The sequence below is a fragment of the Carcharodon carcharias genome, chromosome 21 (assembly GCF_017639515.1).
Source record: "Carcharodon carcharias isolate sCarCar2 chromosome 21, sCarCar2.pri, whole genome shotgun sequence".
Classification (NCBI taxonomy): Eukaryota; Metazoa; Chordata; class Chondrichthyes; order Lamniformes; family Lamnidae; genus Carcharodon; species Carcharodon carcharias.
Genome location: NC_054487.1, coordinates 23,648,569 through 23,664,663, shown reverse-complemented (window position 1 = coordinate 23,664,663; position 16,095 = coordinate 23,648,569). Strand labels below are relative to the sequence as shown.

General features: G+C 44.7%; 1 protein-coding gene across 2 annotated transcripts in view; it reads left to right on the top strand.

Moving 5' to 3' along the window:
• The window catches only part of kdm5a (lysine (K)-specific demethylase 5A), a 224,200-nt gene that overhangs the window by 114,857 nt on the left and 93,248 nt on the right, over nucleotides 1-16,095 (top strand). For both annotated transcript variants that reach the window (XM_041215725.1, XM_041215724.1), the window contains one exon: nucleotides 11,168-11,349. In XM_041215725.1, the coding sequence (XP_041071659.1) occupies nucleotides 11,168-11,349 (182 nt within the window). The remainder of the gene's footprint in view (nucleotides 1-11,167; nucleotides 11,350-16,095) is intronic.

The following is a 16,095-nucleotide window of genomic DNA, read 5'->3' as shown; positions in this document are numbered from 1 at the left end:
GCTGGCATCTATCTGACAGTGTGGAAAATTGCCTAGGTAAGTCCTGTCCATAAAAAGTAGGACAAGTCCAATCCGTAGCATTGCTGCTATATTGGTCTACTCTCAATTGTCCACAGAGTGATGGAAGGTTTCATTGACAATACTATCAATTATTGGTACACTGATGTGTACCACAACTTCTGGCTCACTCCCTTCTCCCTACAGAAGTCTGACTCTAGAATCTCGTATAAAGACTGTGTTTTGCTGTTCCCTCCTGTTCCCTTGCCCATTAGTGCCATGATCTGAACTGCACTCCTTCAAGTTGTCATCACTCCCAGCAGCACCAATGCTGAGTACATATTTGAGAGTGATAGACACCCTGAAGGCTCTCGTACTTCTGCCCTCTTTCTACTCTTAGGGATGGCCACCCTTCTGTTATCCTGAACTCTCACTGCTTTTTTTTTCTTTTCATACTTTGATTGCTTTTTGACATCCAGGGGCTCTAGTTTTGGGAGTGCACCCTTTTTGTGGGGGCACATTTATGTGATGAAGGGCTACCTGACATCATCACGGTCAATGACCGAGCTCTAATTTTAAAGTTCTGGCTCCCCCATCATAGGGTAGATAGAGATAAACTATGTCATATCAAATCCTTTAATCATCTTAAACAACTTCTTTAGATCATCCCTTATTCTTCCATACTCGAGGGAAGACGCCTGGTTTACGCAATTTGTCGTCACACTTTAATCCTTCATACTTCAGCCAGGGTATCTTTCTAATGAACCTTTAAGGCTCTCCAGTGCCACTGTATCCTTCCTGAGGTGTGGTGCCCAGGCCTGACTTGAGTTCTCCAGACAGGGCCTCACCACAGCTCTGTAAATCTGTCACGAAACTTCTATCCCGTTGAGCTAGAGGGAAATAATCCCATTAGCCCTTTAAATTTTTTTGTACCTATTCACTAGCTTTTACTGATTTCTCGATTTGAACTCTGAGCTTCTCACCAAACATACATAAATCACGAAACCTGCATTTTCAGCAGAAGCCAAACAGTCCAGTTAATTCAACTATACCCTGATGCAGTAAACTCTGGGAATGAACAACTTTAAGCATTCTATTATCTCTAGCTATAGTATTGATCCACAAATTATTTACAATTAAAAAGAAAAGAAAAACATTTATCATGTGAGATTAAATTAAATCCTAATCCTAAATATAGATGTATACACAACCAGGGTTTCCTACAAAGTGGATGAGCTCATATTTTATCATATTCAACTCTATCTTCCACTCATTTAATTTACTATGCCATTTAATCCAATGTCAGCAACTTAGATATATGGTCAGTTCCACTGAGAGAAACAGTACCTGTTTAGAGGCCACACATTAAAAAGTTGCAGCCATTATCATGTGATGGCTAGCATGTGGCTATCAAGAGCTGTTATTGTGAGAAAGACTGTTAGGTGAGCAACAGTTGTTGTCGTGGGTTGCTTGTTGATTGTCAAAATATATATCATAGTGATACAAATTTATCATTTGTCTGCGGTTATAGCTCTTGAGAATTCGATTTCCAGTTTCTTAAAAACATCAGGAGATCTTTACTCCTTTGTCTAGGTCACTAACAAACATCGTGAAAACCTGGGGTCCTCCTATGAATCTTTACTGGATTTGCTTATTTATCCATTTGTTACCCCCTTAAAAAAAATGCAGCTAGTTCCTTTACAATCTGTGCTGTCTCTCTCGGGTTAACTCATATTTACCCAAATACTCAGTCACTCTGTTCCTTATAACAAATTTTTGTAACCGGCATTAAATTGATAGGTCGACAATTTCCAAACTTATCTCTTCCATATTTCTTAAAATAATTGATTGAAATTGTCAGATTTCCAATTCAAGGGAAAGTTCCTGAATTGAGTGTTTTGGGAGATCGTGACTAACTCACCAACAATTTCCTCACCTACTTCTAATACCCTTGGGTGGAAATGATTGGATCCTGGAGATTTGCCTATCTTTAATCTCATTAGTTTCTTCATTTAAAAAAAATTATATCGAATCCAGTAAAAAAAATGAAAAATTAAGTTAAAAAGTAGGACCTCAAAGGTAGTAATCTCAGGATTACTATCAGTGCCATTTGCTAGCGAGAGTAGAAATAACAGGATATATCGGATGAATATATAGCTGAAGAAATGGTGTATCAGAGAGGGATTCAGATTCCTGCGATATTGGGACCAGTTCTGGGGAAAGTGGGACCAGTACAAACAGGATGGGTTACACTTGGGCAAGATCAGGACCAGTGTCCTCTGGAAGTTTTGGGGGGGGGGCGGTGTTTGCTGGTACTGTGGGGGAGGGTTTAAACTAGAATGGCAGGGGGTTGGGAACCTGAGCAGGGAGACAGAGGAGGGGGAAACAAGGATAGGAATGAAAGACTGAAAAGTAAGAAGCAAAAGCAGAAGGCAGAAAAAATGAGGGCGAGAAACAAATGGGGTCATAGTGCAAAATAAAGCTAAGATGACTAACAAGATTAAAAAGACAAGTCTAAAGGCATTGTATGTTTATGCTTGGAGCATTCGCAATAAGGTAGACAAAATAGGTATAAACGGTTATAATATAATTGCAATTAGAGACATGGCTGCATGATGACCAAGGATGGGAACTGAACATCCAGGGGTATTCAATATTTAGGAAGGACAGACAAATAGGGAAAGGAGTTGAGATAGCACTGTTAGTAAAGGAGGAAATGAATGCAATAGTGAGGAAGGATATTGGCTGGAAAATCATAATATGGAACCTGTTTGGGTGGAGATAAGAAACACCAAGGGGTAGAAAACATTGGTGGGGGTTGTCTATAGGCCCCCAAACAGTAACAGGGATGTAAGGGAAGGCATTAAACAGGAAATTAGAGACGCATGCAATAAGGGTACAACTGTAGTCATGGGTGACTTTAATTTACACATAGATTGGACAAACCAAACTAGTAATAATACTGTGGACGAAGATTTCCTGGAGTGTGTACATGATGGTTTTTCAGACCAATACTCTGAGGAACCAACTAGACAGCAGGCTATCTTAGACTGGGTATTGTGCAATAAGAAAGAATTAATTAACAATCTTGTTGTGCGAGGTTTCTTGGGGAAGAGCGACTATAAAATGATAGAATTGTCCATTAAGATGGAGAGTGAAGAAGTTGAATCAGAAACTACAGTGCTGGATCTAAATAAAGGGAACTACGAGCGTATGAAGCGTGAGTTGGCAATGATGGATTGGAGAACCTTACTAAAAGGCTTGATGGTGGATAGGCAATATTTAAGGAACATGTGCATGAATTAGAACAATTATTCATTCCTGTCTGGTGCAAAAATAAAACAGGTGGCTCAACCATGGCTTACAAAAGAAATTAGGGATAGTATTAGATTCAAAGAGGAGACATACGCAATTTCCAGAAAAAGCAGCAAACCTGAGGATTGGGAGCAGTGTAGAATTCAGCAAAAGTGGACAAAAAGATTGATCAAGAAGAGGAAAATGGAATATGAGAGTAAACTTGCAAGGAACGTAAAAACTGACTGAAAAAACTTCTTTAAACATGCGAAGAGAAAAAGATTAGCGAAGACAAATGTAGGTCCCTTACAGTCAGAAACGGGGGATATTATAATGGGGAACAAAGAAATGGCAGAAGAATTGAATACATATTTTGGTTCTGTCTTCACAAAAGAGGGCACAAATAATTTCCCAGAAATGTCAGGGAACCAAAGGTCTAGTGAGAGGCAGGAATTGAAGCAAATCAGCAGTAGTATAAAAAAAATGGTGCTAGAGAAATTAATGGGTCAAAGGCTGAAAAATCCCCAGGGCCTTATAATCTACATCCCGGAGTAGTAAAGGAAGTGGCCCTGAAAATATTGGTTGCATTGGTGGTCATCTTCCAAAATTCTATAGACTCTGGAACAGTTCCTACAGATTGGAGGGTGGCTAATGTAATCTATTATAAAAGGTGTGGGAGCAGAACACTTGGAAAGTAATAATGGGATTAGACAAAGTCAGCATGGGTTTACGAAAGGGAAATCATGCTTAACCAAGTGGATGTGGTGTATTTGGATTTCAAGAAGGCTTTTGATAAGGTCCCATGTAAGAGGCTTGTGGACAAAATTAAAGCGCATGGGATTGGGGTAATATAGTGGCATGGATTGAGAATTGGTTGACAGACCAAGAACAGAGTGTGGGAATAAATGAGTCTTTTTCCGGAGGGCAGGCGGTGTACTAGTGGTGTACCGCAGGGATCAGTGCTTGGGTCCCAGATATTCACGATATATATAAATGACATGGATGAGGGAACCAAATGCAATATTTCCAAGTTTGCTGATGACACAAAACTGGATGGGTTTGTGAGGAGGATGCAAGAAGGCTTCAGGGTGATTTAGACAAGTTGTGTGTGTGTGGGCAAACATGGCAGATGCAGGTAACGTGGATAAATGTGAAGTTATACGCTTTGGAGCGAAAAACAGAAAGGCAGTATTATTTAAATGGTGATAAATTGGGAAATGTGGATATGCAAAGGGATCTGGGTATCCTTGTACACCAGTCAGTGAAAGTAAACAGGTGCAGCAAGCAATTAGGAAGGCCAATGGTATGTTAGCCTTCATTGCAAGAGGATTTGAGTTCAGAAGTAGGGATGTCTTACTGCAGTTACACAGGGCCTTGGAGTATTGCATGCAGTTTTGGTCTCCCTACCTAAGAAAGGATATACTTACCATAGAGGGAGTGCAGCGAAGGTTCACTAGGCTGATACTGGGGATGGTAGGACTGTCGTATGAGGAGAGATTGGTTTGACTGAGCCTGTATTCACAAGAGCTTAGAAGAATGAGAGGGGATCTGATTGAAACGTATAAAATTCTAACAGGGTGAAACAGACTCGATGCAGAGAGGATGTTTCCCCTGGTTGGGGAGTCTGAAACCAGGGGCCACAGTCTCAGGATACTGGGCAGGCCATTTAGGACTAAGATGAGGAAGCATTTCTTCACTACCATCTACAAGATGCACTGCAGGAACTCACCAAGACCCCTTCGACAGCATCTTCCAAACCCATAACCTTTACCACCTAGAAGGACAAGGGCAGCAGATGCATGGGAACCCCACCACCTGCAAGTTCCCCTCCAAGCCACACACTATCCTGACTTGGAACTATATCGCTATTCCTTCACTGTCACTGGGTTAAAATTCTGGAACTCCCTTCCTAACAGCACATGGACTGCAGTAGTTTAAGGCGACAACTCACCACCACCTTCTCAAGGGCAGTTAGGGATTGGCAATAAATGCTAGCCAAGCCAGCAGTGCCCACATCCTGTGAATGAATAAAGAAAAAGCATTGAGCTCTTCCCCTTTAAGGGTATGTACAGGTCTTGTCTTCTACCAAATACTTTTCACTGTGTCTCCTGTCAGTGCAAAATGGCCGCCGGTACCCGTCTGCACAAGCACACATGCGTAGAAAACTAATTATGTCACCTCGCTGCACCCATCTCATTACTTCACATCCACTTTTGAGTTTTCTCAAAATGAATCATTAATCTGCTTTGAGGCTAGTTGACTAGAAATAATTAATAAGTCCTTGAATGATACAATTGATCTTGTTTCCAATTGGTAATGAAGAATTCAAATACTTTAATGGCAGGAAGTGTGGATTTTAGCCAATTAACATACTCTTAGCAATTCCATGGTTTAATTTATTCTTCAGAATGGGTCAGATGTAAGATTTTATAAATGAGCTGTCTAAAACATTGCCTTAAAGTTTAGTTGTAGATTATTCTGTGAGTTAATCTGATTTACTGATATTCCACCTACATTGGATACCTGGATGATTCTAGATATCAGTAAATGTGGGTTGAAAGGCTTGCTTTGAGATATCAGAACTGCACGTGCAAAGTTTTGGCAACAAACATAGCCTTCAAGAACATATTCCAGAAAACAGTCCCAAAAGTGTTCAAGTTTGCCATCTTTGGGACTTGAACTCTTGTGCTTTCTAGTCTACATGAAAATTAAAGCCTCCCATAATAACAATGCTTTTTGTTAAAAGCTTCTCTGATTATGCTTATGCACTGGTATTGGGATTCGTATCAATTGCAGATATCAAGCATGTGAGCAACTCCTACCAAGGTTTTGCATCATTTTTCTACTCGGAAATTTTGCTGCCTACTCTTACTGATGTCCTCTCTTTCTAATGCTGCAATTGTGTCTCTTTAACAATTCTTCCCCCGTTCCAATTCTCCTGTACTTTTGAAAAAACCTTATCCGTAATACTTCGCTCGCAGTCATGCAAAGCATGCCATCAGATCTCTGTGATGGCCACTACAATGTATACTCAAAACTGAATTTGTACTTTCAAATTCACTTGTTTTATTTCTTATACCACATGCGTTAGTATTTCAAACTTTTTATAGGTCATTAGACTCTCTCCTGCCTTTGTGCCCTGATTTTTTTAAACACGCATTTTGACTAATTGCAGTCCTTGCTATTTTTAACCATCTCGGTTGTATTTTTACCTGTTATTTACTGTTTAGGTTCTTTTGTGAACCTTTAGTATTTATAGTAATTTTAACACTATTGATGACCTAGATTTTCCTCTTGCCCCTTTATTTAATCTTTAAGTTATGCCTAAACCCTTCTCTCCTCTTAGAAATCCTGATGAAAGGCCATCAGCCTGAAATGTTAACTCTGTTTCTCTCTCCACTGATGCTGTCAGAGCTGCTGAGTATTTGCAGAATATTCTGTTTCTACGTCTCTCTCTTGTTGGCTAACAGTCACACACTCTCCTCTCTTGTTGGCTGACAGTCACACACTCTCCTCTCTTGTTGGCTGACAGTCACACACTCTCCTCTCTTGTTGGCTAACAGTCACACACTCTCCTCTCTTGTTAGCTAACAGTCACAGACTCGCCTCTCTTGCCGGCGAACAGTCACACACTCGCCTCTCTTGCCGGCGAACAGTCACACACTCGCCTCTCTTGCCGGCGAACAGTCACACACTCTCCTCTCTTGTTGGCTGACAGTCACACACTCTCCTCTCTTGTTGGCTAACAGTCACACACTCTCCTCTCTTGTTAGCTAACAGTCACAGACTCGCCTCTCTTGTTGGCTAACAGTCACACACTCTCCTCTCTTGTTAGCTAACAGTCACAGACTCGCCTCTCTTGTTGGCGAACAGTCACAGACTCGCCTCTCTTGTTGGCGAACAGTCACAGACTCGCCTCTCTTGTTGGCGCACAGTCACAGACTCGCCTCTCTTGTTGGCGCACAGTCACAGACTCGCCTCTCTTGTTGGCGAACAGTCACAGACTCGCCTCTCTTGTTGGCGAACAGTCACAGACTCGCCTCTCTTGTTGGCGAACAGTCACAGACTCGCCTCTCTTGTTGGCGAACAGTCACAGACTCGCCTCTCTTGTTGGCGAACAGTCACAGACTCACCTCTCTTGTTGGCGAACAGTCACAGACTCGCCTCTCTTGTTGGCGAACAGTCACAGACTCGCCTCTCTTGTTGGCGAACAGTCACAGACTCGCCTCTCTTGTTGGCGAACAGTCACAGACTCGCCTCTCTTGTTGGCGAACAGTCACAGACTCGCCTCTCTTGTTGGCGAACAGTCACAGACTCGCCTCTCTTGTTGGCGAACAGTCACAGACTCGCCTCTCTTGTTGGCGAACAGTCACAGACTCGCCTCTCTTGTTGGCGAACAGTCACAGACTCGCCTCTCTTGTTGGCGAACAGTCACAGACTCGCCTCTCTTGTTGGCGAACAGTCACAGACTCGCCTCTCTTGTTGGCGAACAGTCACAGACTCGCCTCTCTTGTTGGCGCACAGTCACAGACTCGCCTCTCTTGTTGGCGAACAGTCACAGACTCGCCTCTCTTGTTGGCGAACAGTCACAGACTCGCCTCTCTTGTTGGCGAACAGTCACAGACTCGCCTCTCTTGTTGGCGAACAGTCACAGACTCGCCTCTCTTGTTGGCGAACAGTCACACACTCGCCTCTCTTGTTGGCGAACAGTCACACACTCGCCTCTCTTGTTGGCGAACAGTCACAGACTCGCCTCTCTTGTTGGCGAACAGTCACAGACTCGCCTCTCTTGTTGGCGAACAGTCACAGACTCGCCTCTCTTGTTGGCGAACAGTCACACACTCGCCTCTCTTGCCGGCGAACAGTCACACACTCGCCTCTCTTGCCGGCGAACAGTCACACACTCGCCTCTCTTGCCGGCGAACAGTCACACACTCGCCTCTCTTGCCGGCGAACAGTCACACACTCGCCTCTCTTGCCGGCTAACACTCACACACTCGCCTCCCTTGCCGGCTAACAGTCACACACTCTCCTCCCTTGCCGGCTAACAGTCACACCCTCGCGCCTCATGGTGGCGAACAGTCACACCCTCGCGCCTCATGGTGGCGAACAGTCACACCCTCGCGCCTCTTGGTGGCGAACAGTCACACCCTCGCGCCTCTTGGTGGCGAACAGTCACACCCTCGCGCCTCTTGGTGGCGAACAGTCACACCCTCGCGCCTCTTGGTGGCGAACAGTCACACCCTCGCGCCTCTTGGTGGCGAACAGTCACACCCTCGCGCCTCTTGGTGGCGAACAGTCACACCCTCGCGCCTCTTGGTGGCGAACAGTCACACCCTCGCGCCTCTTGGTGGCAAACAGTCACACCCTCGCGCCTCTTGGTGGCGAACAGTCACACCCTCGCGCCTCTTGGTGGCGAACAGTCACACCCTCGCGCCTCTTGGTGGCGAACAGTCACACCCTCGCGCCTCTTGGTGGCGAACAGTCACACCCTCGCGCCTCTTGGTGGCGAACAGTCACACCCTCGCGCCTCTTGGTGGCGAACAGTCACACCCTCGCGCCTCTTGGTGGCGAACAGTCACACCCTCGCGCCTCTTGGTGGCGAACAGTCACACCCTCGCGCCTCTTGGTGGCGAACAGTCACACCCTCGCGCCTCTTGGTGGCGAACAGTCACACCCTCGCGCCTCTTGGTGGCGAACAGTCACACCCTCGCGCCTCTTGGTGGCGAACAGTCACACCCTCGCGCCTCTTGGTGGCGAACAGTCACACCCTCGCGCCTCTTGGTGGCGAACAGTCACACCCTCGCGCCTCTTGGTGGCGAACAGTCACACCCTCGCGCCTCTTGGTGGCGAACAGTCACACCCTCGCGCCTCTTGGTGGCGAACAGTCACACCCTCGCGCCTCTTGGTGGCGAACAGTCACACCCTCGCGCCTCTTGGTGGCGAACAGTCACACCCTCGCGCCTCTTGGTGGCGAACAGTCACACCCTCGCGCCTCTTGGTGGCGAACAGTCACACCCTCGCGCCTCTTGGTGGCGAACAGTCACACCCTCGCGCCTCTTGGTGGCGAACAGTCACACCCTCGCGCCTCTTGGTGGCGAACAGTCACACCCTCGCGCCTCTTGGTGGCGAACAGTCACACCCTCGCGCCTCTTGGTGGCGAACAGTCACACCCTCGCGCCTCTTGGTGGCGAACAGTCACACCCTCGCGCCTCTTGGTGGCGAACAGTCACACCCTCGCGCCTCTTGGTGGCGAACAGTCACACCCTCGCCTTCCTGCACCTGTGCTTTCCTCTTGAGAAGTGACTCCATTCTGGAGAAAACAGTGCAGAAATTCCTCCCTGTTCCTGACGTTCTGGAGTGTCCCTTACACTCCAGTTCAAAGACTCCAAGCTGGACTGCCTCAAGGCAGAGACATTTTCTGAATATGATTATCCAGGATTGTTTCACTCTTCTCAAAAACCCACATACTGCAGTCCTGACACACTGCCTGCAGGTGAAAATTTTAAATTTGAGTCACTGCTGAACTGGCAGCCAATGTTAGTCAGTGAGCACAGGCTTGATGGCGAGTGGGATTTGATGCAAATCAGGATACAAGCAGCAAAATTCTAAATAGCTGCATGTCAATGAGAGAGTACTCAAGATAAACCAGAGATAAAGTAAGTGGCAAGTTCTTAAAATCTGTATCACCTTTGAAGTTTTGAGGGAAGTTCTGAATAAAATTTTTGAATTTAAATCTCAGTGTAACACTATGTAATTGAGCGGAAAAATGTATCAGACAGAAAAGTGCAAGTCAGTTTAATCTTTTTCTTACGTTGTATAATTCTTGCCAGCTTTTTGTCAATGCTTTGCAAATAAAGTTATAGTTGAGAGATGTGTGCTTATTTGGACAGGTTAGATCTTACTGAGTCAAAGTAACTTATTTGTCAGGTATGTACTTAATGGACATGGGGTTTAGTTCTCCAGAGTTTTGCTATAGTCCAAGTGCTAGTTTAATGTAAAATATAATGGAGTGGTAGTGAAATGTTATTTTCAGACTGGAAAGAAGTGTCCAAGGTTGGTATTAGGATCACTGCTCTTTTTGATACATATTAACAACCTAGACTTGGGCATCGGGCCTGTAATTTAAAAATTTGTAGATGACAGCTCAGAAATGTTATAACTGTGAGGAAGATGGTAAGACACTTCAGGAAGACATAGACAAGGAAAATGAACAGACATGTGCAGCATGTTGAAAAAAAGAAGCAATATAAATGAGATGGTATAGTTTTAAAGGGAATGCTGGAACAGGGAAGTGTGGGAGTGTACTTACACAAATGTTTGAAGATGGCAGCGCAAGCTGTTGTGACTTGGGGGAAATGAAGAGAATTTTTTGTATCTCTCAAAATGACATGATTGAGAATGCACTGCCTGAAAGGATGGTGGAAGCAGATTCAGCAGTAACTTTCAGAAGAGAATTGGGTAAGTATTTTAATAAGTGTACAGGGCTTTGGGGAAAGAGCGGGGGAATAGAACTAATTGGATAGATCTTTCAAAGAGGTGGCATAGGTATGATGGGCCAAATGGTGGACACCTTTTGTAGTTTTCTACAAATTCCATTGGTAGCATCATTAGTATTTTTATGTTTTTGTATATTTTGTAAACTAAGATTTGTTTACCTTGTCTCCCTATTTTCACCATTTCTGATACCTCTTTGATCGAGCTTTTGGTGATCTGATATAATATCTCCTTCTGTAGCTTGGTATCATATTTTGTTTAGTAATCTTCTGCTCAAACCCTTCGGGAGGTTTTATTACCTCAGAGGTCCTATGCAATCAAAATTTGTTGTTGATACAAGACCCTCTGGTTTAATGGGTAAATTTATGTCCATTTCTAGGGGATAGTTGATTCTGAACAGGAGGCATTTGAGCTACTGCCAGATGATGAACGTCAGTGTGAGACATGCAAGACAACATGCTTCCTATCTGCTGTTACCTGTGCCTGCGACTCCAATAGGCTTGTGTGCCTTTATCATATTAATGATCTGTGCAGCTGCCCAGTGACGAACCACTGTCTCAGGTAAGTTACGTTGCTATGTTGTGTTTCAGTATATCTAACTAACGAGGATCTGTACAAATGTTCACTAATGAATCTTTGTTTGGCCACTCTGACATTGGCCATTTTGTTAGCCATTGAGCTTTGCTTATGTTTTTTTTGAGGGTTGTGCTCTTTTAGATTACAGAGAATACCTGCTGAACACCGGGTTCCTTAAATCTAATGAATAGAGGGATAACAGGGTTCTCAGACCCATGGGGTGCATGTCCTGTTCTATGTGGCAACTCCAGGGTGCTGCTTGTGTCCTGGACAACTGCATGTGCAGGAAGTGTCATCGGCTGGAGCAGCTTGATTTCAGGGTCTCGGAGCTTGAGCAGCAGCTGGCGTCACAGCAGTGATTCCATGAGGTTGTGTGTTTCTTGGATAACATATTTTGGGATGATGGTCACCCTGCAGCTTAAGGGTGTGTAGAAAGAGAGTGAATGGGTGACCACTAGGCAGTTGGGGTGAACCACACAGGTAATGCAAGAGTCCTCTGGTGCATCCCACTCTCCTCTGGCGAGTGCAGCTAGAGCAAAGTCCATGGCTGGCTCAGTTGTACAGGAGAGCAGGATGAAGATTGGGAAAGCGATAGGGGAGCATACACGTGCTCCTGTGGCTGGAGACTCTAATCCAGGATGGAATGCTGCCTCCCTGATCAGGGATGTCGCTAAGGGGCTGCAGGGCACTTGGTGGGGCAGAGGTGCAGGGTGTGATGGTGGTGAACAGCCAACAGTTGTGGTCCATATTGGTGCCAATGAAAGAGGCAGCCAGGAAATAGGTAAAGGGGGTAAGGAAGTGGAGTCCTGCAGTGTGCATAGAACTCTTTTTTTTCTAACCCAATATTAAAAAGCCCAACAACGGAAGATGTGCCATTGGATTTAGTAATGGGGAATGAACCAGAGTAGAAAAGAGAAAAAAGAGGGAGAGAACATCTAGGCAATGGTGACCATAATGTAATGCATTTTAAGATGATAATAGCAAAGGAAATAAGTATGATGGAAACCAAGTTAATAGATTGGAGAAAGGCTTATTTTGAGGAGCTGAATGTATAAAATAGGAACAATATTGTCAAAGAATGATTAGAAGAACAATGCGATACATTTGAAGTAGTGTACAACAGAGTATAGGAAAAATATTTCTACTGAAAAGGAAGAGAAAATTGAACACTGTTGAGACTCCATGGATGAATGAAGATATTGGGATAGGCAGAAGCAATATCATCATCGTTGTCATCAGTCCCTCGAAACAAAGATGTCTTCTGCCAGGCTTCATGATTTATGTGTCCTCTGGTGACTCAGTAGACCAATCCTGGAGCCACTGGTCTTTGGACAAAGAGGATAAGTAATCCTGAGGGATGGAGGAGGAGGTCCTCAAGCCAGAGTTCTGCTGTCTTTCTTCTCCTGCGTTTGTAGCTTCTCCACAGCAGAGTTTGAGGCCAGTTTCTGACTATGTTGTGGCTTGCTAAATGAGGCATTATCACATGGCACAGTTAGTGGCAAGTTCCTCCCACATACTGCTTTTGTCTGCTTTTCAATGAGGTCATCAGGGTGTCCTTCAAACGTTTTCTCAGTCTTCCTTGAGATCAGATGCCATCCTTGAGTTGTGAAAAGAGGGAGCCGATTATTTGACCAGCAGAGCTGATTTTGTATGATGTTTGTGATGCTGGAGGAATTGGCTTCGATGAGGATACTGGAGTTTGCCTGTCTTCCCACTTCACTTTGAGTTTCATGCAGAGGCACCACTAGTGGAAATTCTCCAGGATCCAGAAGTGCCTTTGGTAGGTGGCCCAGGACTCACTGACGTAGAAGAGCAGCAGCAACAACAACGTTGTAGACTAAAGCCTTTGTCCTGTTACGGTTTCTGTGCTGGATCTCCTCTTTGATGATGTCCTTTTGAGAAAGATGGCTGCTGAGATATGGAAGTGTTCAATGACTCCTAAAGTCTCCCCACCAGTAACAATGGCTTGAGATGTAGGTGCTTGTCTGGGGGAGGGTAGTGGAGGATTTTGGTCTGACAGATGTTGAATGAGACACCAACCCTTTTGTATGCAGAGTTGAGGGTGATCTGAACTGCACAGTTGTGACCCACACTGCAAGCAATGGCTATGCTGGAAGGTCACCTTAGTCTTGGCTCTCACCCCATTGAATCAGTTCCATGGCCAGGCAGAGGCAGATGGTGAAGAGAGTTGGTGCAAATACAAAACCTTGCTTGATGCTCATCCGGATATGAAAGGGCTCGGTCTCCAATCCATTGCAAAGGGCATTTGCTGTCGTAGCGTCATGCAGGACTCACAGGATGGTAATAAATTCAAGTCTCTAGAGAACTTTCCAAAGGGCTCACCGTTGATGGAGCCAGAAACCTTTGACAGATCAATAAAGCCATGTAGAGCTCTTTGCATCATTCGAGACAGTTTTCCTGGGTCAAGTAACAGAGATTAAGTCTGTGGTTCCCCTCGTTGGCCAGAAACCACATTGGGCCTCTGGAAGTATGTCTTCACTGATGGTTAGGAGGCACTTCAAGAACTTTCCCCACAGTGGACAGAAAGGAATACAATTCCCTCAAATTGATTAACCTCTCTTTTGAAGAGTGAAACATTGATGGAATTGCAGATGTATAGTTGTTTGTATTTTAATGTTGGCAGCGTACCCAAGTTTGATCCCTCAGGCTTTTGAGAAATTATTTTGATGGTTTGGTCTGATACTGTTGACTCCTGATTGAGAAGATTCTGGTGCGTTCCTTCCAACCATCTTGGATGGCTGCATTGAGAAGTGTATTGCTGCCTTCAGTTTGAAACGGGGATGAACCATATGTTTTCAATCCATAGATGGTCTTGGTGACCTGGAAGAAGCTGCACATGTTGCATCTATTCCATAAAAAGGAAAAAATGAACCAAACACTAGTAAGATTCTATTGATGAACAAAGACATAAAGGAATAGTTGACAGAAGGGATGGGTAGAGCCAATATAGACTTAATGGCACAGTTCTAAAGAATGTGCAGGAACAGAGGGAGCTGGGGGTGCGTGTGCATCACTCTTTGAAGTGATTAGGAAAGCATATGGGATCTTGGGCTTTACAAGCAGAAGTATTGAGCACAAAAGTAGGGAAGTTGCGCTGACCCTTTGTAAGCTCTGGTAGGCCCCAACTAGAGTTATTCATCCTGTTCTGGTCACTACACTTTAGGAACGGTATGAGGAAGGGTTCTTGAGAGGCTGCAGAAGAGATTTACCAGAATGGTTCCAGGATGGGGTAATTTTAGTTACAAGTTTGGGTTGGAAAAGCTGGGGTTTTTCTACCTTGGAGCAAAGGAGATTGAGGGGAAATTTGATGGTGTACAAGATTATGACAGGTTTGGATAAGGTAGACAAAGAAAAGCTGTTCCCATTGGTTGATATTACTTGGGCAAAGGATTAGCAGACACAGATTTACGGTTTTGGACAAGAGGTGCAGGAGGAATGTGAGAAAGAACCTTTTTATGCTGTGAATGAAAATGACCTGGAACTCGTTGCCAATAAGGGTGGTAGAAGCGGAAAAACTCTGATTTCAAAAGGAAGTTGGGTAGGTGCTTGAAGAAATGAATGTACAGGGCCATGGGGACTGAGTGGATTGCTCCTTGGAAAGTGAGCATGGACCTTCTGTGCTGTAAATGAGATAATTAAAGGTTAGGGAAGAAGCATAGGTTGAGCATATAGGCAGTAGAGGAATGTGCATGATATAAGAGAAAATATTAAGAGCTTAGAAGAGGGCAAATAGGAGCTATGAAGTAAAGCTATCAAGAAACAGGAAACTAAATAGTAAAATATTTGCAGGCACATCAGTAAACAAGGGAAGACTCGGGAGGAAGAGGAAGCAGTAGGGTAATAACACAGTTAAGAATCGAGATAAATAATTATTTTGCTTCAGTATCTACAAGTTCGTGGAGGGAGGCTTAAGGTGGCAGGGGTGCCAATCAAGTGGGCTGCTTTGTCCTGGTTGGTGTCAAGCTTCTTGAGTGTTGTGGGAGCTGCACTCATTCAGACAAGTGGACACTCCTGACTTGAACCTGGTAGATGGTGGACAGGCTTTGGGGAGTCAGGAGGTGAGTTACTTTCTGCAGAATTCCCAGCCCCTGACCTGCTCTTGTAACCACAGTATTTATATGGTTAGTCCAGTTCAACTTCTGGTCAATGGTAAGCCCCCAGGATGTTCATAGTGGGGATTCAGCAATGGTAATGCCATTGAATGTCAGAGGGGAGATGGTTAGATTTACTGTTGTTGGAGATGGTTATTGCCTGCCACTTTTGTGCCGCAAATGTTATTTACCACTTGTCAACCCAAGCCTGGATATTGCCCAGGTCTTGCTGCATATGTACACGGACTTCTTCAGTATCTGAGGAGTTTTGAATGGTGCTGAACATTGTGCAATCCCACTTCTGACCTAATGATGGAAGGAAGGTCATTGATGATGCAGCCGAAGATGGTTGGGTCTAGGACACTACCTTGAGGAACTCCTGCAGTAATGTCCTGGAGCTGAGATGATTGACCTCAACAACCACAACCATCTTCCTCTGTGCTAGGTATGACTCCAGCCAGTGGAGAGATTTCCTCTCCCCCCCGCCCCCCCAACCGATCCCCGTTGATTTCAATTTTGCCAGGGCTCCTTGATGCCACACTTGGTCAAATGCTGCCTTGATGTCAAGGCAGTCACCCTCGCTTTACCTCAAGTTCAGTTCTTTTGTCTAATGTTGGAT